Source organism: Ammospiza caudacuta, chromosome 7, assembly GCF_027887145.1.
Source record: "Ammospiza caudacuta isolate bAmmCau1 chromosome 7, bAmmCau1.pri, whole genome shotgun sequence".
In the NCBI taxonomy this organism is placed as follows: Eukaryota; Metazoa; Chordata; class Aves; order Passeriformes; family Passerellidae; genus Ammospiza; species Ammospiza caudacuta.
This window is the reverse complement of record NC_080599.1, coordinates 26,238,324-26,263,867: the sequence shown is the minus strand read 5'-3', so window position 1 is coordinate 26,263,867 and position 25,544 is coordinate 26,238,324. Positions and strand designations below refer to the sequence as shown.

Sequence of the window (25,544 nt, the reverse complement as noted above, 5' to 3'; positions counted from 1 at the left end):
ATATTGGTTTTATTGCAGTTACCTGTTTTCTGTGTCAAACCTTCCACAAAAGACCAGAGAGAGATGCATAGTAAAGTGATTTGAATCCAGTGGTTTAGAAAATTGAGCTCATTAAAATACAAGGGAGCTTGTAAATGCAGCTCTGTGAGAATGCAGTTAAATGCTCTTTGCATTTCTGCATGTGCTCAAAGGAAGAAAAATCTGCATTGCACAAGAAACGTTAATTCTGTCTTTTTCTAACATTTCAGTTTCTGAATTGGTACCTGATACTTGCACAGGTGTGTGATTCATACTCACACCTATGAAATTTGGATTGAAGCTAAAATTGAACTTTATCCGGGCATCATCAGATCTGCTCCTAACCATACAGTGCTAGGGCACTCACCAAGGTTTTTCATATATATCGGTTTTTCTGAAATACAGTTTACTCCCAAATGGAAAAAGGAGTTGTATCAAAAGTAAACGTGTAAAATTGGTTTTCCCCTAGCTGTGTTCTACTTTGTAAAAGAGAAATTACATATGATATGTATGCCATTAGATGCTTCTGTACACTCCTTCAGTTGTCTTGCACATTGTTTGCAACTAGATGGCAGCTTTAACTCGTGTATAAACTCTATGTCTGGGTCAGTATTACTTTAACACTGCATAGTTACAATCAAAGTAAGTTAAAATACCTTGGTTTAAGACTTAGCAACACTTTTTCATAAAATTTTGGAAACTTTCACAAATAGTGTATTGCATAAATTAGTTTGGTTTTTTTTCCCTAGGAGACATATAATAATTTCACTGCATTTTTATAATATGTGGAAGTTGTAGAAATAAGTAAGCTTTGGGAAGAGGCATAAAAAAGTGGTATTTACCTGTTCTATAGAATAAACTATATTCATTGCATGAAGGTAAATACTTTTCTAAATGACCTTTAAAATATATTGACTAGCTAATAATATCAGAAAGTAATGAAGAAAAGACTGGACATGGTAGAGAGCAGGAGCACTTTACACCATTTTAATCCCCCTGGATTTAATATGCTGTTTTCAATGATATCACAGCATTGACAAAGGTTCCACTTTGGTCTCAGCAGGTGAGACCATTCGGAGGGTTCAGGCTGATCTAAACACCCCTGGTGTGAGTTACTCAGGCCTGAAAAAGCCATGTCAGAGAGCTGCAGTAACCCAGGCTCTTCAGCCCCAGCTGGCAGTTCTCACACACCAGTTGTGTCATTATTCCCTGATTGACATAAATCAGCAATCCTGCTTTGCCAGGAGAGTGTGCTCCCCACCCTGGAAGGCAGAGGCATTGTTTATAAGGACAGGATTATTAGCACCTTTAGGGCTACAAGCTGTGCCATCCCAATTAAAATGGTGACACAGCACTGACTTACCTGCCATTGGAGTGCAGAAGTGTGACTCAAATGGGCACACTGACCAAGAACGAGTTACCACACCTCAAAAATAAAAGGAGAAATTAATAGTCTTGGACTACACCTTAAGGTGCTTTTCACTTTTGAAAATTAAACAGGAAGCCAAGCACCTGTAGACAGGTGTGAGCCCTCCTCAGAAAAACAGCACATTTCCCCAGGCAGTAGGTCTGTATCACTATAAAGTTTTATGGTTAACCTCTTCAAGGCTGTTTTAAATCCTGCAGGAAGCCAATTGCCAGCAGTACACATCACAGGTCAGTGTTTTGGCTGGTATCTAGCTGTCATCACCAATTTAGAGATAAACCAAATGAGGTGCTATGATGGCATTGCATGGTTTTCTGGGTTTGTCTTTGTGGTTTGGGAAAGAACTACATGTCTCCCTGGCTTGTCTGATTTCCAAATACGAGTTCAGTAGTAAGCCATGCCTCCCATCAGGCTGGGGGGGCTTTCTCTTCCCCATCAGTCATTTCTTACTAGAATGGGGTAGAGGAGATGTATCTTTGCCCAGAAGGAGCCTGCTCCAGTGCTAAAAGCTGACAGGCAGTGTGCCTTACACCCAGAGCAGGATGCAATCTGTCCCTGACTTCCTAGAGAGCAATTTCCCCTAATTCAGCTAAAAGGCTGAATGCAATCTGTCCCTGACTTCCTAGAGAGCAACTTCCCCTAATTCAGCTAAAAGGCACTCGAAAGTAAAATATTTTACCAATGCCCATTTTTAAACTGATTTCCTAATATAAATCTGTTTTCATATCTCAGTGAAAGACATGAAACCATATTTAAGAGAAACATAGCTGCCTGCATTTTTTCCTGCTGTGTATATTTTATCATGAGATCAGCTTTTAATTTCCTATTACTCCTAACTCTGAATTCTGTAGTGTTAGTTTTCAAATACAATGTGGAATTAACACATACTGGCAGACAGTCTGGATATACATTTCCCCACATTCAGGCTTTGCTTGAATTGCCATTTCAGGGATGTTTCTCCCTGCAAAAGTGAGGGAAAAGGACAAGACTGGCAAAAGGGTGCACTGAATTCCATTTGACACTAACTCACCAAATGCTGCTTCCATGGAAAGTGAGACAGAAACCACACCAATGATGTAATTAGTATTACAATTGCCTATTGCTAAGTGTAGATAAGTAGCCCCAGGGTCAGCAAAAGAGGCTACAAATCCACATCTCATTTTCTGACACAATCTGTAGAGGAAAGAGTTAAATAATAATATATTGTTCTATTCCAACTTGTTTAGTATATAAATAGTGTAAACTATGATTTTCTAGCTGTTTCTTGGAGCCCTGAGTACTGGGGAGGGGCTCTTGAGTCTGCTGCTTGAAGATCTGTGTAATTGAGCCAGTTCACAGTAGAGCTCTCTTCACTGCTTTTAGTTACTGGAAGGCTGAATTGGTGTTAAGTTATAAATACTTTTTATATGTAAATATTTCAAAGTGAGAACATAAGTATACATAAACATACATTTTCTCAGCAACTCCCACAAGTGTCAATTTTCATCTATATTGCTCAGACTGTAGTCACAGCATACAAACAGACCTCAAGAAAGAAAAATCAACTGGAAAGGGTACATAAATCAGTCATACTTTACATGCAACCAGGTACTAAGTACAAGCTTTAAAGTTTTGCATTTTTTGTTGTTTCCTTCAGATTTGTGATATTGTACCAACTATGAAATAAAAATAATGAAATTAAGTTTTTTTTTTTTCTAGCATTTAAGTATTTTGTCAGCTCAGTGTGTGCTTCTTGGTGAATTCTACAGAGAATGTGTTGTTGGACCAGCAATTCACTGGGCCCAGACCCACCACAGGTTCAGGGATTTCATTTAAAACATGGGCACAAGCACAAGCTGAAGCTTAGTGTAGAGCCTTACATTTGTGAACTGTTATAATTAGAAGTATAACCATGACATTATTTTAAAATGCAGGTTGTTCTCCAGCCTGAGCATTATCACAGAGCTAACTCACCCAGCCAACATGAGATTCATGCAGTTCAGAGCCAAAGACTGCTATTCTCTTGCTCTGTCCAAATTGGAAAAGGTAAGAAGATTTGCCCACCCCTACCCTCAGTTTAAATGTTATGTTTTTATTACTTTTTCTGATTTTATAACAAAGATTTCAAAATAAGTAGAAACAGTGATTTATGGTTGTAGAACAACTGCAAAAGATATTTTTTTTCAAATTTCTACCCTCATTTAATAATAAAGTTTGATTTGATTTAATCATTTTACAACGTAATATTAATCAACCAACTCTCTGGTGGAATTTGCTCAAGGAAAATGAAATATTTTTGGATAATTAAATATTTAGAGCTAATGTTGTTGTCCAAGAGGCTGACACAGGCAATTAACATGGAACATCTTTTAACTGACTAAATGCTTAAAACATACAGCTTTTATTATAATGTATTTTTTAATTCCTCTTCATTTTAATGGCACTATAATTTTGTCTTCTCTACACATTTCTGTGTATCTGTGGGAGATATTGGCATTAATGGGACAGTTTGAGAACAGTAATTGTTCTCTGTCAGGATGAACAGGGACAGTGACACTACTTAAATGTTAGCTAAAACCTTCATAGTCTATATGTATATTTGACATTTTCAAATTGTGGAGCTGTGGCTGTATGGAGATAAATCTAATCTGCTTGTTCAAAATACTGTTACTTAAAACAGGTGGAGCATAGGAAGTAATATTGTGCATCTGTTTAACTCTCTAAGCTCAAGCACAATCCTCTTTCTCACAAATCTTCCCTGGTGATCTGACCTACCCACCATATTCTGAGTTTGTGAGAGACAAATAATATCACTGTGACAGTCTTCAAGGGCAGAAATCCTTCACTGCATTCTTTTCTTTTTCCCTATCAGTCTATCAATCACTATGATTGCTGGATTTCCTTATGTACCCTCCCAGCTGGTGCACCTCAGATATCTTACATATCTCGGTGAATTTGAATTCATGCAAAATCATTACCATCATACAGATTTAACATATAATTTCCATTTCCTAGGTGTGCCATAAATTTCCTAAATTTTGGGGAATTCAGAGTTCACTATTTACTGTACAAGATTTATGTTGGTAATTTTAATATATACTTCATGAAAAGAGCCTTTCCAAAGAAACTTACCTTCCCAGTCCAGGTTCTTGAATGCTGCCAAAATTCAGCCTGTGTGGATGACAGGAGAAGGATGGGAAGTAAATATTTTACTTGGTTGAATATCACACTTATATGTACATATTTACACAAGATGTAAATATCTGGGTGGCCTTTAGTGACTTGTTATCTTTACCTGTAGCAGCATGAAGGCTTGATCTTGTGTTTAGGTGGTGTCCTGACAGAGATGTGGAGAGCTCTGGAGGAAACCAGACAAAAGTTAGAGAGGAGCTGTTTGAGGAAGGAGGCTCAGCCTTCCTTTAAGGCTTGCCCCTGTGGCTCCTGCAGTTCCTCCCTCCGTGGTAAATCCATGAAGGATAAGCTACAACTGGCTGGAATCTGCATTGCCAGTTCTCTCAGTGCAACAAGGGCCAGCAGCTGGCTGGGGCCTTCAACCCTGTGTTCAACCAAGCTTAATGTCTTGGTGTACTATGACTGACAATGGATAATTTGAAATTATTTGTTAACATATTCCCTTAATCCGATTCTAGTTGGATTCTGGAATTCTCTGTGGGCTGTCTACTTCAATGCAGTGAAACCAGGATTTTTATCTCAGTTCTTTCTTTCTTTACATAGGCTCCTTAATTTCTCAAGGAAATATTCTGGAAATACTTAAAAATATTTTACCTTCTTGACTATCTTATTAATTTATTGTGCAAAAGTTGTGAGGATAGGTTGGAAGCTGAACATTTAATAAACTTCCTATCCAAGCTATGCTCTGCTGAAACAGAGGTAGATAAATTATCTTAAAGAAAGAACATTTTCTTCATTGCTCTTGCAGTTGCCTGGTGTTAATATTTCCCAGTCACTTCATCTTAACATTTGCAGAGAGAACTTCACAGGTGGTGCTGTAGTTCATTTGATCTTTCAGAACTCCCTCATGCAAGATGAAAGGCAATTAAAAACTCCAGTAAAAATTACCTAAAGCAGTCAGACATACAGTTGCTTGTTATTTCTGCATTAAGCGCCTCATTTTCAGAAAGACTGAGAATATCAGGCAAGTTGCCTTGAGGTAGCAGTGAAACACATTTGCAAAATTGGCTTTTCAACCTAATGGGCTGCAGAAGACAGATACACAAATCAGATGTCCATCTGCTGTTGCAGCTGCAACTTTTCTTATTTTAGAGATAAATAAATCTGACAGTAAACTCAGCACTGACACAGGAGAAAGCAGTGGCCTTTATACAACAGAGGAAAGGAAAAACAAAACACCCACACTCTAAACTTGACATGTGTCTTCTCCATTTGTCTTGCATAAGGAGAAAACTGAGGTAACCACTCCCTCTTTCTTGAAAGAAAGGGTTTGTAGTGTTTTGGATAGGATTCACACTTCAGTTTGCTGTGGTTTTTTTCCAAGTAAACATTGCAGGCGTTACTGATAAAAATTCTAAAGCTGTAAGTGATCATTTTGAAATAATGACAAGTTCCTATATCTTTTGATCAAACCCAATCCTGTGATTTTGTATCTTTCACAGGGATAAGCACACAGATATTAGGGGAGCAGAAATCTATCTGGCATGGCCCAGTATATTTGCAGTCATTTGCTCACAGCCAGGCTGCTTTTTTAACTTCAGGATGGGGCCTCCTGTTTCCTATCTCCATTTTCTTTTCTTTAATATAATTCAGGTATTAAGCAGATTTGAATTAACATTAAGTAATAAAAAACAATAATGACATATGAGTTACAAAAAGAGATTGGTACCTCTTATTATTCCTGTCTTATTTCACATAGATTTCTAACAATTTACATAAATTGTAAAATTGTACTAGCAATTAGCACACAAATTTGACTGTTGAACTGACAGGTTTTTAGGAAGTTGTTCCATATCAACACCAGACAATTTATTTGTTCTTTCCTAGAAAATAGGATTATATTTCTCACAGATCTCTTTGAAGCAAGAATAAAGGAAAAGCAAGGCTGTAGAAGAGATGGAAGAAAACTAAACTAGCCTGGTCCAGTTGTATGAGGGTCAGCAAGGCCAAGGGCCAGGTCCTGCCCTTGGGTCACTATCACCTCTGCAGCACTGCAGGATGGGGCAGAGTGGCTGGAAAGCTGCTCAAGGATGGGGGTGCTGGTTGACAGCCTGAGCCAGGCTGTGTCCAGGTGGCCACAAGGCAAATGGCATCCTGGTCAGTACCAGAAAAGGTGTGGCCAGCAGCACCAGGGCACTGATTGACCCCTGTGCCATTCCTGCCCTTCTGTACCAGATCCTGTCCCTGTTTCCTGTTCCTGGGAGACTTCCTGGACCACCTCCAGAGACTTCCAGTCCACTGTCAGCACCAAGGAATTGGAACGGGTTTACAGGAGCTAAGCACAGCTGATATCCCTCCATCTTTTTCAAACTGAATGGGTGGAATATGCCCATGCAGTTTGAGATGTGATGACTGAAACATATACACTGATCAATGTCTTTCAACCTGAAAAACTGCACCTGTTGAACAAAGATGCTGCATACTTGTTGGAAGAAACTGTGTTGAGAATAAAAGGCTTTTACACTTTTGACTTCTTTCAGGATAATATCTATTTCATGTTTTTGTTACAGTCCTTCCAAAACCAGCATTAAAAATGTTTTCTGTGTTTTAATTCCTTAACAGAAAGAGCGGGAGAAGGGATCTAATCTGGCATTTATGTTTCGACTGCCCTTTGCTGCTGGCAGGGTTTTCAGCATCAGCATGTTGGACACATTGCTTTATCAGGTACTATGAACAGTAATGTGACTTAACCCAAGTACTGCCATCCATTTTATTGTGCTTAATTGCTAGATGACCCTATTTTCTGCCATAGGATCCATTAAAGTGTGTCTATACCGGGAGCAATCAATGGCAAAAGACAACGGAGCATGCTTGATGTGTTAGTTCAGTTTTCAATCCCAAAATCACCCTGTGACTGCACAAAATCTGATGTTAGATAATTTGATACTGTTAATGTACCTCTCCACAGTCATATACCTTTGATAAGGCCTACATAAATTACAGATTATATAGAATAATAAGGCTTGTACTCTGCAATAAAAAATGCAGTGCCCATTCCCACACATCATGTCCCTAACAGAAAGGAACAGAATTACTTTAATATGTAATTTATTAGTCTCCCGCATTTGCTGATAAAGGCCTCAATTACTTCATAGTGTCCTTTCCTCTTACTCATGTTGACTAGAGCTGCAGAGGCCCTGTCATTACGCTGTAAAGTAAGCCATGCTTGCCCTTGCAAGGAATGCATTCAGTGGTTACAAAGAGACCACTTTGGGGAAGAAAAGGCAACAATGCAACATTGTGGCTCAGAATCCAGGAAGGAGTGATGACAGTGAGAATCAGGAAAGAGCACAGCTTCAGAAAGTTGAAGATAAAAAAATCAGAAAATACAGTCAGGGCAAATGGAGGCAGTAGTTGCTAGTTTCAGGGTGGAAAATAGGCCAGTATTGCTCACTCTTCAGCAGTGCCCAACACTTCTGCACCCTGTGACACACCAGGATGCCCAAGGAGCAGCCCCCAGCACTACCCTGCAAGGATCAAGGCACACAGCACCAGCAGGAACACCACCATGGCCCATATCATCTGCTCACCTGAGCAGCCTCCTGCCTTGCCTCTACCTGGGGATAGCCTGTGGAGCTTTAGTTCTCAGGTGGAAAACATCCTTGCAGGGAAATTAATTTATTTGGTAATTTGGTGCATGAAAGGTGCTCTTTCATTGCAATTCTACTTCCAAATCAATTTCCTGAAGGCAAATCCAACATAAATATAAAAATTCCTGGAGCTAAACTTTTCTCAAGAAGCCATTAATATAAAAACCAGTCATGTACATGGGTGTACATATTTAAGGTTCTAGAAATAAATGTATTTGCATATAAAACATCTTCACAATCACGTCCCAGAATATCAGGATCACATACCACAATATTAAAAAAGAAATATAGTAAAATATAGTAAATAATATAGTAAATATACCAAAGACATATATATAGAAACTGATCTGGTAATCATCAACAGCTCCCTCCAGCACATAAGTGACTTCAATATTTTATATTTGCTTCTAGACATGAATAATCATGCATTGACTTGACAGAGTAACACCACTCACCAGAAAGTGTTTAAAACAAAAAGCCTCACATGCTCATTGTCACTTTAATTCCACCTGTCCTTCCTTTGAACTGCTACTGCTCATAAGTGATTTGTCATTTTTCTAGAATTATCTTTCTTACTCCAGGTTAGAAATTCTAAAACTGCAGCTCTTTCTTCTTTTTCATAGTCCCATTTTCTGTCTTTTTCTTCTGCAAGAAACAGAGCAAATGACAGGGGGAACGTCAGGGTTTTTCCCATTACAGACTGAAAGAAAAGCCTTTGAATTATCTTCAGGACAGTGACTGAAAAATGAAAAACTTGGTCTTGCAAATGCTGGTGAATAAATTTGTTAATCTAATGAAAATTCCATGGCAGAAATGATGCTGCCAAGATAACAAATATGTTTAATTTGCAAACAAATTTTATTTGAGATGCTCCTTGGCATTTAGCCCGTCACAACTGGGAGACTACCAGTGCAAAAATTAAAATAGTTGAACCACTATGTATCAAATGAAATCCATCTATTTTCTGATTTTGAACAAATCCAGATTCTACAGCTCTAAAGGATTTCTGTAATACCTTTGTGGGGTGTTTCTTTGTGAAAACCTCTTGGTTAGCTATGTATTTGCATGAGGCCAGCAGAGCTACGGTGTGTGCTGCGTTCCAAGGGCTGCAATGCTGCCCTGCTACACCTGAGTGAGTACAGGCGGCAAAGAACAGCTCAGCCACAGCTACAAGAGCTGTTCTTTGGACCCCTCTTATTCCAGCAGCCCAACCCAGGAGGAGAAATATTTGTGATTTTAGCTGCTGTAAGGTCCATTTCTGGTCTTAGTCTATACTTCTACACTAAACTTAATTTCTACCTTTTGACCAATAGCAACACTTTTTAGCAGAGCAACAAGGCATATCAACACTTAAAAATCCTTCAGATTATTAATTTGAATAAAATAATAGCAGTGTCACCTCAGAGGGACCCATTGAGGACTGCAGAGCCATCTAACATCTGCCAGCATTTCTTTTGCACAGAAGAGTTCATTATAATTTCACACCTCATAGGGCTAACACCTCACTCCACTGACACATCCACCTTTGCTTTTCCTGTGCCTTGTTATCCCTTAGTCTGCTGAATCTTGAGCATTCCTTTAGGAAATTTAGGAAAACTTCCTTTATATAAGTAAATTCAGCCAAAAGAAAGTGATTGGTATTCCAGCAGTGATTAAGATACTTAAAGAGATGGACTGTAAACACAGATGTATAATTCCTTTGAAAGTCATACTTAGTGCTAATGGTTGCCTACTCCTCTGTTCATTAAAGCTTTTTTTCTTTCTTTTCTGTCTCTCCTGTTAAAATATCTTGCAGTCATTTGTGAAAGATTATATGATTTCTATCACAAGACTTCTGCTGGGACTTGACACCACACCAGGATCTGGGTTTCTTTGTTCTGTAAGTTATTAAAAAAAACCCAATCAGTACAGAGTACCAGAGAAGATTCTGTACTGTCTGCAAAATACTTCAACTTTCTTTGTATGGCATTTCCTTTTGTGAAAGTTCAAGGAAGGCCATCTGTTTCCTTTTTCATCAGGGAGAAGACAAGGAAATTAAACAGAAAACATACTTATTTATAGTTCCATAGCAAAAAACATCTCCCTGAGAAAACACAATGCATTTTATTCAGCAGAAAATTGGAAAGTCAGGAAAACACAGAAATAGTGCATTTTATATGAAATAGCAATGGCAGTTTAGCAACCAGTGTAAAAATTAAGTATATAAAAGCCAGGAACCTGTATTGTGCAGCCCGACCATGACTATCTCCCAATCTCCATTCCTATGGGCAATGAAGGCCATGAGTAATTTTTAAATAAAGATCAGCTGTATTAAATGACTAGGAGTTGGAATTCAAAAGTCATCTAGTTATTATATGTGTCAGTATTCCCCAACGCAATTTAACTGTGTATATACACAAAAACACAACAGAAGTAATTTTTACTAAAATAAACCCCACTTTTCTGTTTCCTCCCATACCCACTATACTCTGCATAGCAAACAGCTCATTACAAGTTGAGTTATTTACAAGTTGCTTTGTGGCCATCTATAAAGAATGGCAGGAAGGTATCAATGATGGCTTAAAAAAGTTGTTTAAATAAAAATAACATATTTTTTGGCTAATCATTAAGCTTCATTACAGTGAATGTAAGAACACTTGAAAGTACAATTGAATCTCTAAAAACAAACTCATACATCTCAAAACAAGGCTTGTAATTAAGTAAGTGAGCTTCATGTAAGACTTCTATGCCACTTATGCTTAGTGTATTACTTCCTCCCCTCCCTTCAGCCTGCAGTCTGGTGGACAAAATTCAAAATGCTCATGCACTTCAGTCTGTCCACACCAGTTTCTTACTGCTGATAATATTCAGTTTATTCATTTATATTTTAGTCAAAAATAGACACTGGGTGAAGGCTGCCTTGTAAATTTTAAATAATCTTAAACCAAGACCAGAAGTTCATAATGTGAAACTGCTTCCACTACAATGTCTGCTAAACAGGGAGAAAGCAAAAGAACCTGTCTGACAAACTCAATAGAAGTTACAGATTTGTTGTAGAGCAAAGGTGCAAAACTACAATGGGATATATACCAGCTAGTGTTTAGTTTTGGTTTTTTTTTTTTCATGAGCTGCAGAGTGAACAAATGATAAGCCCTCAAGAGTTAAAATTCCTCCCTCCTGTTATTATTTGCTCAGATGAAAATCACAGAAGAGGATCTATGGATTAGGACATATGCCAGACTGTACCAGAAGCTTTGCTCTTCTACAGGAGACATTCCAATTGGAGTCTACAGGACAGAATCCCAGAAGCTCACAACATCTGAGGTGGGTCACTCACCCTGCTTTCCATTGTGTCTGACTGCAGAGTGCACGAGGCCTCTGCCGGCACCTGGCTGGTCACACAACCCAGGCTGAGCCCGGGCTCCAGCAGTGCCCTTAGCCAGGGCACACCTGGCCTTTGGTTCCTGTGCTCCCCTCCGGGGGAGGGAGGGAGGGAGGGAGGGAGGGATGGATGGATGGATGGATGGATGGATGGATGGATGGATGGATGGATGGATGGGAGCCAAGGGGCAGCTGGGCACGGCTCAGGAGCGAGCTCTGCTCTGACCTCACTGTGCTCTCTAACAGCAGGGTTTATACCAAACCCTTCACCAGGCCCTCTGGCCCTTGTGCCAACAATGTGTCCATGTCTCAAAACAGGTGGCATTTCACTGCTCATGTGACCTTCTAATTCACTCTCTTGTTGCTCATTTCTAGTTAGTGCTATTCAAAGTACTGTGGGATCTCTCTAAATTTAGCTGCTGAACAGTGATAATATTTTATGTATATATTTCTGTGTTTGCCACATAAATGTATACATTTCTCCATCTCTCTGTTTATAAAAAATAGCAAAAATACTTTTTCCTGATATTTAACATACTTTTTTTGTTTGGGCAGCTTTGATTTCTGTCATATATTATCCATGTGTTTACATGACCATTAGTACTGCCATCTCATTAAGCCATGGCTTTCAAAGGCAACAGTGAGCAACAAGTCTCTCCTTTCTTCTGAAATACTCAGACATAGTTTAAACTAATTTCCAAGATAGATAATTTATATTTTCTTTTCCATATTTCAGAAAAATATTAGAAAACATTCAGGCATATAATGCTTAATGGCAAGATTTGCTCCTGAGGAAGTACATTCAGCTGAAGTTAGTTTTATAAAAGGATGATAAAAAAGCTGTGCAAGATCCCACCCAGCTCATGGGAATATCTCTTTGTGGACCATCACTTTCCCTGCAGGTGGCTTTTACATCTTAGCCAGTGGACTCTGTCACTGCAATGATCTCTTTTGAGCTATAGCAGCCTTAACATAATCCATCAAAATCATTCCTTGGAGAAGAATGTAGTCAGCCTCACTGCTAATATGAAATAAAGGTCTGTAACAGCCTTCCACAAAACAGAGGACATACTAGATTTTAAGAATTCATTAAATAAGGATAAGATAAAATTCATGGCAATGCTTTATTCTCACATTCAGGGCTGGCTCTTTAACTTCAGGTCCACAAAAAGAGAATTAGTAGTTCTGCTATTACTTCCTATCAACTTTCACAAGTAATCTCACAAAGCATTAGAGTTAAATCAGGTAGAAGATTAAGGAAGGGAGGTTGGAGAAACCTCCTAGTTAAATTTTCAAATTATCAGGTGATGGACAAATGTGGAAGAATGGCATTCCTCCTTTATTAAGTGAAGAAAATGCAGTTGTTGGTCTTTCTAAGCTGAAGTCTTTAAATGCAGACCTTTAGTGGAATTTTCACACAAATACTTGTGCAGTTTCTTGTTTAGTGAATCAGAATTTGTACAACCTTTTTCCCCTCTAGAGAGGGGCAGGGAAATCTCCCCTCACCTACCTATTCCCCAGAATACAAAAGAGCAACATCTTGCTCTGCGTCTGTGGCCTTTATGGATAGACCTACAAACACAGAGATGCCGAAAGCCCTAATCTTTCTGCAAAGTATTTATTTTGAAGTTAAAGGATTTTTTTACTTATTTCACTAATGAAATATTAGCATGGGTTATCATTTTAGCTTTTCAGTACATTAAGCCAGAAGAAAATCATTGGGTAAGATCTTTAAAATGGAAAAAAGAGAAAAGTACTTCACTCTTTTTACTCAGGAACTATGAACTTATAGCCATAAAGTTGAAGGTTTATAACTCAGAGAACCTTCAACATGATTATCAATTTGAGTTTAAACAGAAATAAGAAACTAAATTTGTACTGCACATTATTATTATGAGGCTGCTGTCTCATAATAACATGGGTAACTCGAGTCACGAGGACAAAATATGCCAATATTAATATTTAATATGTACAGTTTATCCTTTGGCACTCCTTTTTTCACTGTGCAAATGAGAAGCTCTCGCTTCACTGAAAGACACTCATAACTTCTTTAAAAATAAAGCAAGTTTTTAGTGACCCGGTAACTAAATAAGAAGTGAATCTAGCCAGTCTCTCAATGACTATCATGCCTATGACCCAAACTATTTCCACTACACTAAAAAAATCTAAAAAAGAGATATGAAATCTTTTTCATTACCTGTATGGCTGCTTTTCTGTGGCTCCTGTTTAACAGTCCATATTTGTTTCTTTAGATTCACTTCTGTTTAAATTGTCTTTTGTTTTCTTTTTCCCCTTCCTTTGTCTTCTTTTTCCCCTTCCTTTGTCACTCACGAGAAGTGTCTTCACAAGTATTTGCTTATTGTCTGCCTGTTTCTGGGTGTCCTGGTTGAGGCAAGCCTCACACAGCTGCTGGCTTGCTTGCTCCCCCCCAGGTGGAATGGGGAGAAAACTGGGAGGCTGAAAGGGAGAAATCTCTTGGGCTCAGGTAAAGGCAGTTTGATAACTTAAGTAAAAGCAAAACAAAGCAAAGAGTTTGCTCACGCTTCTGATGGGCAGGGGGTGTTTGGCCATCTCCAGGAAAGCAGAGCTCCATCAAGCATTTCATTCCTTCTTCTTCTTGCAGCTGTTCCTGCAGAGCAAAGCAGCCTGGATAAGGGATATCACTTTGGTCATTTGGGATCAGGTGTCCTGGCTGTGTCCCCTCCCAAGTTCTTGTGCTTTCCCCAGCCCACTTGCTGCTGGGGTGGGTGAGAAGCAGAAAAAGCCTTGGCTCAGTGTGAACACCATTCAGCAGAGGGGAAAATATCCCCATTATTAACATATTATCATCACACATCCAAAACACAGTCCCATACAGGCTGCTATGAAGAAATGTAACTTAATCCCAGCCAGAAATTGTACAATTGGTTCAATTGTGGGAGTGAAATCCTCAGAGAAAATGGAACTGTGCAATGGATCATCCTTGAGTAAATGGATCTTAAAGTTAGTCCATTGTTTTGGACAAAAACAGCTTGCTAAAATCTGAAAGCTGACAGACTGGGAATTTCAAAGGTGTCCTGTGGAATTTTGGTTCCTGTTGGGCCTGCTCCTGCTGAATTCTGAAGGCAACAAATCATGTTTACAGTGAAAAGATCATGTGGTGAAAGCCTTAAGCTTACACGCATTAAATGCTAGTGGAGCAAAATCCCCAAGTTTATCACAGAAGGAAAATGTGGCTGTACTTAGCAATGGTTTAGATAGCTTTTGGAGCAGAAAAGCATTTCTAGAGCCCTGGATGCAAGTAGCACTCTTGGTAGGCAGAGCAGTAAAATTTAGTTAGTATAGCACTTGCAGTAAGGTAAAAAATAAGTGACTGCTTCAGGCTAGAACAGAGGAAACTACACCTGCAAATATTTCACATCTTACACACAGCTCCCAGGGAGCAGCAAGGCAAGGGAGCAAAAATCTGAAGTGAATTAGTGATTGTATGTTATCAGCACAGATAGCTCAATCACCATCACCTCAAATATGTACACTGGTGTGCCTGTGATTACATTCCCATTCCTGCCCATGTGTTGACCAGCCTAATGTTTAGATTTTAGGGCATGAAACATTCTATTAGAGCATCATGCCTGAGTAGGTCACAGCTGTCTGGCAGCACAAGTGAACAATCACACCCTTCAGGACACGCAGTGAGACAGGAGACACATGTGTGAGACAGGAACCTGCCCTTAAAAACAAAAAGCAAACAAACCCAAGGGTTTAAAGGCAAGTGTTTCTTCTCTGTGTGGCACAGGAGTAACACTGTGGCATCAGTTATGCTTCTCATGCAACAGATTTACCTGCTATGGAACAAGAAAATGAAATTCAGTAAAAACAATCAAACCTCAAAGTAATGATAATTATGAAAGTATTTTTAAATGAAGTTCAAGACTGGTTAAATCAGAGGGGGACACACAGAAGTACTTTGCATTGGAGTTTTATGTTCTGTGTGTTTAACAGCTGTCACTGGCAGACACTTTTGTGCTGCTTTTGAAAGAGAGTTTGGGCTTTGATTTTGCTTTAAGTTGAATTCCTTCCTCTTGCATACAGCAAAGAGCCATTCTGCATGTTCTCAACGGGCAGGATAAAACCTTCATCATTGCTGAAGTAAATATTTAGCTTTATCACCTTCCTTTGTGCTTTCAGTTCACCTATGCCAGTGTTTCAAAACTTCAAGCTAAGGATTTACAGATTTCACAAAAACAAAATATTTATTCTTTCATTTGGCCTCACCCATTTAATCTCTGACTCAAGAAGTGACTTACCCTCCTGTAGTGATGATGATTGGTCTCTGCCTTTACTGCTGCCAACAAGTCTGGTTATTTGTTTTGCCAAGAGCTTGACAAGGAAAGCTGCCAATGCAGGCAGGAAGAAAGGCAAAACAAGACCATCCTCTACACTCAGTTCATACCAATATCAATTTGTTCATATCAAATAGTCCTTCCTACCCATAAGTAGCTCCTTTTCCTATGGAATATACTCTGTCTACCTTAGTCCTTACTGTAAAATGCCCACAAACCCAAAATGACAGTCTGACAAACAACAAAATCAAATTACATTCCTGTTCAAAGGGATCAAGGTTCTCTCTTCTTCCCTAACCTCAGCGGAGTCAGTAAAAAAACTTCAAAAAATCAGGTTGTTTAAAAAAAAAAAATCCAACCAGAAATCCCTTTTCTATTGCAGACTAAGCCGAAGAGCCTCAATAAATTAGCTGGTCTTTATTTGAGGCTTATTGCAAGATCCTAGTCTAGAATATTAAAAATGTGATTTTACTTGAAGTGCTACAAGATCAACATCTATAGTGTTCTTTTTAATTATGGGGTTTGGTTGTTTTGCTGATTGATTGGGTTTGCTTGTTGTTTTTTTCTTTTACACAGATAAAAGCTAGTTTGTTCAAAAGTTAAAAATACAAGTATCTTTCACACTGTATTCAGCTTACTCATATCAATACTATTTTATGGACCCCAGAAACCTCACAGATCTGTGGTGAGCCTCTTACAGATAGGTTGTATTCAGCACTGATAAGGTCAACAGAATCTTGCTTTCAGATTTCATGTTAGTGGACAAAGGACATTGAGTAGCTCCTCTGTTAAAGTTCCTTTATTCACTGATTGCTACCAGCATATTCTGTCTGAGGGGATTCACACAAACTCACACTGTTCATTTATATCATCTTTGTTTTATACTTCATGTATTCATTTTAAACACTCACCACATTGAAATCTGTGACCAGTAACTTAGTAATGTGCTTTTACTGACACCATCAAGGACTTTGCTATTCCAGCATCAATAAAAGACACACAAATAGCACAAGAGGAACTCAGGATTGTTAAGGAAGTGGTTTTGAAATTAGAAATTAAACTACTCATTAAATCTAAAATACACATTGAAACAATTTATCTTAACGAAAGTTATCTTTTGAAATGTTTCCTCTTATGTTCTCTAGGAACTTTTCTTTGTTAGAAATACACCTGTAGTCCATCCACCTGTGTTATTTCAGTACTTGTACATGCACATACCACTGGTCTTATTTGGGTGGCATAAGGAAAACACAGTAATAGAGCAACAGTTTTTGGCTCTTAATTATGGGGAGGATTTGTCTCTACATGGGTACTATCACCATTCTTTATGGTAGGAATCAATTACTGCTTTCACAAGGGGTGCCCTGAATCACACTGAAGGTTATGCATCCTAATTTCATGTGTGCTGGAAGGTCAGGATGACCTGGGAATGTGAGACACAGTTAACAGGCATGTTCTGCCTGTGGTCATAAGAGAGTACTGAAAACAATGCAGCCAAAGTTGAACCATTACTTAATGAAGGCACAACACATATTTAAAAAGCAGTTACACAACTTGGATTTCTGAAAATATGCAGACGGGGAAGAAAGTCACTCAGAACTGATTCCTGGATTCAGGAAGAGCAATATTAGAAGGCTAAATTTGCTCTTCTCGGAATCACAGTGCAGCTGGCCAGAAAGTAACACTTTTGCTAACCTGCTCTTGCACTTGATGAAAGTATTTATGTTATAAATGAGCTTTTTACATGAAAAGTCGAAGTCTAGTAAAGAGTGCCCAGTTCAGGAACACTTGCCAAGTACAAAGAGCTGAATCCCCTCAGCTCCTTTGCAGCCAAACCCCATGTCCAACTGCAGTGTTGGGAAGAGGACATCTAATCTGCTTCCATCTAATACAGCCCTTCATCTCTCTTGTGCTTTTCCTTTCAAGTCTCAAATCTCCATCAGCGTGGAGGATTGGGAGGACACCAAAGACACCAAGGAGCAGTTCAGCTGCCGCGGCAACCACCGGAACTCCACGTCCAGCGACCAGTCCGACCACCCGCTGCTGCGGAGGAAGAGCATGCAGTGGGCACGGCGCCTGAGCAGGAGGGCACCCAGGCACTCTGCCAAAACTGCTGAGAAGATCAACCAGCAGAGAATGAACCTCTACAGGAGGTCAGAAAGGCAGGAGCTCGCTGAACTTGTGAAGAACAGAATGAAGCACCTGGGCCTTTCTCCAGCAGGATACGGTACCGCTATACAGTACTTCAGTAGCAACATTTGCATGGTGCAAGGTGAACTATTTGTAAGAAATGGTGGAGCCAAAACCAAAATACTAAGTTTATGATTGTGCTTTTTGTTTTGTGGGTTTAGGTTTGGGTTGTTTGCTTTTTTAATTTACCAAGAGTAACTTGGAATCTTTTTAATTCTCACCCATTCCTATGCTGAGATGGCAGGCTCAAAAGGTAGCATGTCAGTCACATTTATATTTAGTAGATGATATATGCATGCTGAATTTATAAACATTCCCCAGTCATTGAACAGCTGCACCATATTTCCACAAAGCTCTTGAAATAAAGATGAAGACAGGGCTGTTGTGAAGTTCACTCATATGTCAGGGTGTGGAGTTGTTTATACGTGAGGGATGTTTCCTTTTCTCCACAATTTTCAAAAATAATGCCAAATTATCATATGAAAGTCATTTTTAGCAAGCATGTTTCCCTAGGTCTTTAGATGCCATTTTTATCCATCAAATAATTCTCCAGCAAGACTGGTTCAGGTTACTTTTTAGTTTGTAGGATTCTTTTGGGGTTTTTTAAGCTATGGACAAGAGCTCTGTAATACTTTTTAACACACGCACCCCAGCTGCCAAGGTTGCCTTTCTCCAACCTTGGCCCTGTAGCATGTTGGGTGGAAACCCCAGGACTATGGGTTCTGATTTCCTAGAAACACCAGGAATTTCTATATCTGTAAATAGAGGCTCTTTATTCCACACCCCATCTGAATAATTTCTATGCCTGCTTTCTTACAACATGTTTCTATACACCTCCCTGCAGAAAGATTCAGGCCTGAGTATTTTCCACGGATTTCACAGGCCACAATAACATTTCATCAAACAGAAAAATGTTTTGTAAATTTAATTAACATTTATAACAAGAAAACTTTGTTGTATTCCTGCTTTTCTTTTCAAATCCTAGTTAAAAGCCAAAAGTAAATATTCATTTCATTACTCAAATTTAGGACTATTAGATACCATCTACAAAGCAGTAAAATCTTCATAGTTAAATGCTTTACCTGATAACATTTATCTGAATCTGAGTTATAGTTTTCCTAAAAAGCTGCAGAGGATTTAACACCGAAGCTCTGCCTCTCCTTTTGCCTCTCCTCTTTAGTCTGATAAGATTAAAACCAGTCTCACTGCAGCAGCCCAAGGAGTGTGCCAACAGAAAATGATACAAAATAAATTGCAATGGCAGCTACAAAAGTGTAGGTTAGACCTTAAAAAAAAAAATTGTCAGTCTTCATTTCAGCCCATCATTAGGAGAACAGTTAAAAATGCAAGAGACATACCACTTTCCATTTATACAGCCTTCACATTTCAAGCCCTTGGCACAGGTGATAAAAGGGAAGTGCTTCCTAGATAAATAGAAAAAAGGGAAAAAAAGGTTTATGTTGACCATATCTGGATATGGATGAGGATGCCATACACCTGCATTTAACCTTGGTCATCATTTGAACTTGATACCAGCCAAGCACAGGAGTCCCTGCCCACCAGAAACTTACCTAAGCTGCCAGACAGATTGGTAAATCACACTGAAATTGGGTTACATTCAAATTCTATGACTGAAAAAAACCCAAGACTTTTAAAACATTAGAAAACAGGATGTTTTTACAGCTGATAACTCAAAAGATAATCTGATAATGTCAGGGAGTTTCATTGTGAGTACAGTTGAAAAGAAATTGCTAAACTTATTTGAAATCACTCTGACACCAGACACTTTTCTGAAGGTCTATGAACTTTCATCAAATTAATATGTCAGAAGTAATGCTTCTCACAATTCATTTGTAAATGTAATTTACTTGGTAATTTTTTCCCCCTGTCCTCTAGATGAAATGAATGATCATCAGAACACCCTTTCCTACATCCTGATCAACCCTTCTCCAGATACAAGATTAGAGCTGAATGATATAGTGTAAGTTAAAGCACATAAACAATCACAAGACCTGCAAAAAAAAAAAGTAGATTTCTATTTAAAGAAACATCTAATTATAGTACATCTGTATATACTTTAAATACACATATAAATATATAATACATATATTTATAATGTTGTTAACTTGTCATCCTCCTCTTACTCTGCATTTTAAACTGAAAAAATCTAACCAATGCTACCACGGGAACCAAACCAAGCTCCTTCAAAGTCTAAGTCCTGCTCAGATCTTTTCAACATTACAACTGTATGCACTTACCCTGGTGTGCAGCATATTGTTTTAGTTACAGCTGTGGTTTCTTTTTGTAGATACTTGATCCGACCTGACCCATTGACTTATGTTCCAAATGCTGGACCCAGCCGAAAGAACAGCTTCTGCAATACAGTGGGACAGGACACCAGGGAGGAGACACAACTTTGATATGGAACTCACCACAACATTCAGAGACAGTTTTCTACACATGTTGTTTCCACTAACCATTTTGCAAACTGAGTGGTATATTTTATTCAGATTTTGGAAACAAAATGACAGTGGGTAAGTGACCAAATGCAGAAATGCGGTGCCTAGAAACTCTGATTTCAGGGATTGTCAGGTCTGTGGCCTGTTCAGTATGGAAGTTGAACTTTGTCAGCCTAGCAGAATGATGACAACCTGTTGCTATTTAACCCACATGAACAAATGTCAGATTCTACCACGTTTTGCTTAGATGCTCCTAAGCATATTTAGGTGGCAGCATGTCAGTGACTGAGCTTCTGACCAGTGTCAGATTATCTGATGCCCATAGGGAGACAATGCCTGATTTGTAGTAGCAAATATGTTAGGACCTAAAGCTGCCAACAAGGCTTTGTGTGTCAAGAATTCAGTCTTTGAAATTATTTTCAGTCTCAGCCTATCTCCCATTTTTTATTAGCACAGATTAGTTTCAGTCCCATTTTAGCCTCCAGGACCTGGGTTTTTGTTCCCTGGGTTTACACAGACCAGGCTGAATGACACAACCTGGTCACGCTGCAGAGGCTGAGATTGAGACACATCAGTGACAGAAGAGCCCAGCTGCAGGAAAGTCCCTCCCATTTCACACAGGCAGCTCTCCCAACACTGGCAAAAAACTGGGGAGTTACTGTGTGAAGCTGCATACAGGGGTAGCTCAGGTGAAACAATCCTTTGAACCTTGGTGGGTTTTTCTATAGAAACCTGAGTGGATTATAACACAGAAGTGAGAGCATCCCTCTAGGGAATGACTGCTACAACAAGCCCTTAACATTTTCATGATTATGCCAGAACTACAGTTTGTCCATAGCATTTCATGCCTAGTCATCCAGATTACCCAAAAGTGATACCTTTTTACATGAAATTACGTATCTCATTGAAGATTAAAGAAATTTATAACCCATTCACAAAATGAATGTAATTCCACATAGTTTGGAAAAGCATTATGGATCTAAAACCTCTGCTTTGGCATGAGGTACACACAAAAGCATCTGCTTGTGTAAGAAGCAACTAAAATTGGTCAGGCCTTCTACAGAATTAAGCATGTCTGTCCATGATCTTCCAAAATCATTGTCACAAATAGGGAAGAACATACTTGAGGTTTTAAACTCCCTTCTGTTACAAGTGTCCATATAGACCCAAGTAATTTTGCAGGTAGTCTAATATGGGAAAAATTATTATTCTCTGAACTCTCTTGAGGTCCTATTTGTAAAAAAAAAAAAAAAAATCAGTCAAAACTGCTTGTATTCTCTTCTATATTAATTGGTAGAAATACATTCTGTTTCTAAAACAGAAATTACAACCAGATTGCCCAGCAAGCAGCTCTTGAATGTGAGCCTGTTTATCAGCGTTGTACGGATACTGAAATCAAGTCGCGTTCATATTAGGAATGACAGCAAATCTGCTTTTACTTCCTGCCTTCCTTTTAATGATTGCAAGGTTTAACAATTCAGTGGTTCTGCTTAGAGTCCATTATTGCTCAGAGCTTTTCCACACTGGAGTCATTCACTAGTTTATTCACAGATAAAGTATTTCAAATGGGCACTGTGGGAAACAAACAATTGAAACAGCTGCACAGACTGAAGTCTACATTTTTTCAGAAAGAAAAAGAAACAGTATATGGTACAGGATCCTGTCCAAGACCTGCCATAGAAGTTACCCAGAAGAGTTTGCATGGGCAGTGTGAATAACTTTTCTATTTTTAATACCTTCAGGGAGAAGACTCTATTCCAGTTGAATATTTTTTTAAAAAATACAAGTTTCTTAAAAAGGTTCATTCCAAAATATTAGACGGATCTGTTGTTGCATACGGAAGGCTTCTCTAAGGAGCCTCAAGGAGGCAGAGAGGCTTCCAGAACCATGGCTATGCTCCAGCAGGCAAGCTGGACACTCTGCTTTTAGCCTGAGTCACAGTTCACAGGAATTCCTGTGTGTGTGTACAGCACACACCACTGATTTAAGGACTCTCTGCCAAAAGGATCCATAGTGAGGGCTTGAGTCCTCGCATTTAACAGCCCACAAAGCAGCAGAAACAAGCAGCCAGCTGTGTCCATTTGCCCACTTAACTCAGCAGAATTGCTGCTCGGCTAGATTAGAATAGTGGCATTTAATGTGACCCGGTATTTCTCCAGGCTTAATGAATTTCTAATTGCTCATTAGCCTCAGAAGATTTGCTAAAGCAAACACAAAGACAGCTGGAGACACTTGGAGTCCCTAAAATGAATGCAAGGCAATCTTTGTGAACCAACCACTTAGTTCTCTTCAAAATCTGCTGGAAGACAAGCAAGGTAGTAAAAACTAACAACAGCTTCTGATGAAGCAGAAGTTCTAATAACCCATGAATAAAGTATCACAAAGTTCAGCTGTTCAGAATAATGCTGTCTTTCATGTTGAAAGCAGAACAGGTTTGCTTCCTCTGGAGTATCTTCACAGACAGACTGCATTCTAGTGGGATTTTGATCTTCCAAGACCAGCCTAAGCACCACTACATTTTCCCTGAATGAGACAGTATGCACGGTCCCTCAGTGGCCAGGGAGGTGATTCTTTAATGGTCATCCTGCAGGCAATCTTATGTTCACACACTTTTTTCTCATCATGATTATCAGAAATGTAACACAAGCCTAACTGGACTGGAGACCAGACTGAGGAACAGGAGTCTCAAGGCTCAGTGCTGGAGAAGGGATGATGAAGTTCTAGAATGGGCAGGGTCGAACGACTGTTGAACAGAGGGGTGTGAGCAGGCAACAGTGCACTCAGTAGAGGGAGAAATGTGGAGCTGTGAAAAAAAGATTATTTCTCTCTGTATTAACTGTATGTATTTTTCCTCCTGGCTCACTTCTGTCAACAACCCAAAGATGGCCCTCTTCCCCAGCACTGCCTTAGCACAGCCCAAGCAGTTTGGCACCCAGAGTCACAGACCCAGACAGGGAAGTGCTAGCTGATAATAACTGCTTCATTCTCAAGGGAATTTCCAGCAAAGCCGGAACCTATGAAAATGTGTTACCTAGTCTGCAATAAAAAAGTCTCAAGAACTCTTTCAATGGCATGCAGTGTGTTTCATTAACTGTTTCACTCCAATTCCACAACACACATGAATTCAGGTACAAAGTAAAAAGCATAAAGTTCTTGAGTTTTTGAAACTTGCAATGGAAATGAATAATTGCAGTTGTGACATTTTGTCTCAGTAGTTAAGATCAGTTATTTCCCAGCATAGATATTTTCTCTCTCACAAACAACTTTATACCACAACTACACTTTAACAACTTCCAAGTATACAAATGCAAATTACTGAATATTACACTGCTTTATTTACCCATGCACCAAAAAAAGCTAAGGAACAAATAAATGTTAGGCTTCAGCAAAGAGGAAAACTGAAATGACATCAAGTGCAGCAGAGGTAACACACAATTCTCTGGTTTCTCTGGAGAGTTAGGGCTGTAAGTAATCATTCTGTAATTTTGGAACACTGACATGAGATTTTGCAGCATTGAATTCTGCTTGATATCCAATGGAAACCAGCCACTAAAATCTGGAAATGAATTAATAACATGAAGCAGTTCTATGCAGGTGCATCAATTTGTACCTCAAGGTTATAAAAATACTTCTTCAAGGCAGTGCTATAAATGCAGAATTTATAAAACTAAGAAATATGCATGAAATATGGTTGCATATTCTTGATATTCTATTAGAAACAACCCTACCCACCTTGAAACAGATGTTCAATGAATAAATGTCTAAAGAGCAGCACTTCAAAATTTCAGCCACTGTTCCTTGTGCTTGTATGGAATATGCATTGCAGTGACACAGGAAATGAGTTAATAATTCATATTAAGTTACGAGAGATGACCCAGACTATGCTTCTTTTCATTTTCTGAAGCTAATTGAAAATATTAATGATAATATTGTTATATACTTAATTATTGCCTCCACTGCCAATGCAAGGATGTCAATAATGGTAATTCAATACAAATATAAACTCCTAAGAAACTTAAACAGGCCAATATTTCTATTTCATTAAGTAAAAAAACAAGCATTTGACATTCCTGTGAACTAAATTTTCTACAAAATCTAGACTTTAAACTGCTATGATTTGGAACTGGCCCATGCCAACCAGCAGAGAGACTGGGAGGCAAAGCATGGAAATGAAAGAGTAAGTACTACTTCATGTGCACACCAATTACTGATCCTACTGATGACTTCTCCTATTTCTAGTATCCTTTCACCAGTACGGGCTGGCTGATGAACTGGTTCATTTTGCTGGCAAGTCTATAGCTTTTAATAGTTTTAGGTTTGGTATTTATTCCTTCTAGGATTTATAAACTCTCACTGTTTCCATAAATGTACAGTGGTGTGGCAGACTTCATAGACTCCAAGCAAAAGCAATGAATTAGTATCTTTATAGCCTTTTATTTGTATAGCTGGCAAGTCTTTGTTAATGCTTATTAGTGATTATGCTGCTTGTGCACTCAGCTTTAGGTTGTGGTGAAACCTCCATTACCTTATCTTATACAATCATGGAATCATTAGGGTTGGAAAATGCCTCCAAGATCATTTAGTCCAGCCTTTCACCAAGCACCTCCATGCCAACTAAACCACACCACTGAATGCCACATGCCATGCCCTATCACTTCTTGGGACACCTCCAGCAATGTTGACTGTACGACTTCCTTGGGCAGCCTGTTCAAATGCTTGACAGCTCCTTTCTATGAAGAAATTATAGCTGATGGCCAACCTGAATCTGCCCTGCAGCTTGAGGCCATTTTCTCTCATCCTGTCTCTGGTTGCTGGCAGAAGAAACCAACCACCTTTCTATGACCTCCTTTCAGGCAGTTGTAGAATGGGATAAGGTCTCCCCTGAGCCTCCTTTCCTCCAGGCTCCTCATCAGACCTGTGCTCCAGGCCCTTCCAGGCTCAGTTGTCCTTCTCTGGACTCACTGCAGCATCTCAAATTCTTCCTTGGACTGGGGGGCTCAGAGCTGGA

At 39.0% G+C, this 25,544-nt stretch overlaps 1 protein-coding gene across 1 annotated transcript in view; it reads left to right on the top strand.

Moving 5' to 3' along the window:
* KCNT2 (potassium sodium-activated channel subfamily T member 2) overlaps window positions 1-23,579 on the top strand; it is an 82,844-nt gene extending 59,265 nt beyond the window's left edge. Inside the window, exons 23-29 of the mRNA XM_058808074.1 lie at window positions 3,358-3,469; window positions 7,178-7,279; window positions 10,001-10,084; window positions 11,380-11,508; window positions 17,814-18,114; window positions 19,974-20,058; window positions 20,386-23,579. Of these exons, the coding sequence (XP_058664057.1) occupies window positions 3,358-3,469; window positions 7,178-7,279; window positions 10,001-10,084; window positions 11,380-11,508; window positions 17,814-18,114; window positions 19,974-20,058; window positions 20,386-20,497 (925 nt within the window). The 3' untranslated portion in view covers window positions 20,498-23,579. The remainder of the gene's footprint in view (window positions 1-3,357; window positions 3,470-7,177; window positions 7,280-10,000; window positions 10,085-11,379; window positions 11,509-17,813; window positions 18,115-19,973; window positions 20,059-20,385) is intronic.
* Window positions 23,580-25,544: the final 1,965 nt, after the last annotated feature.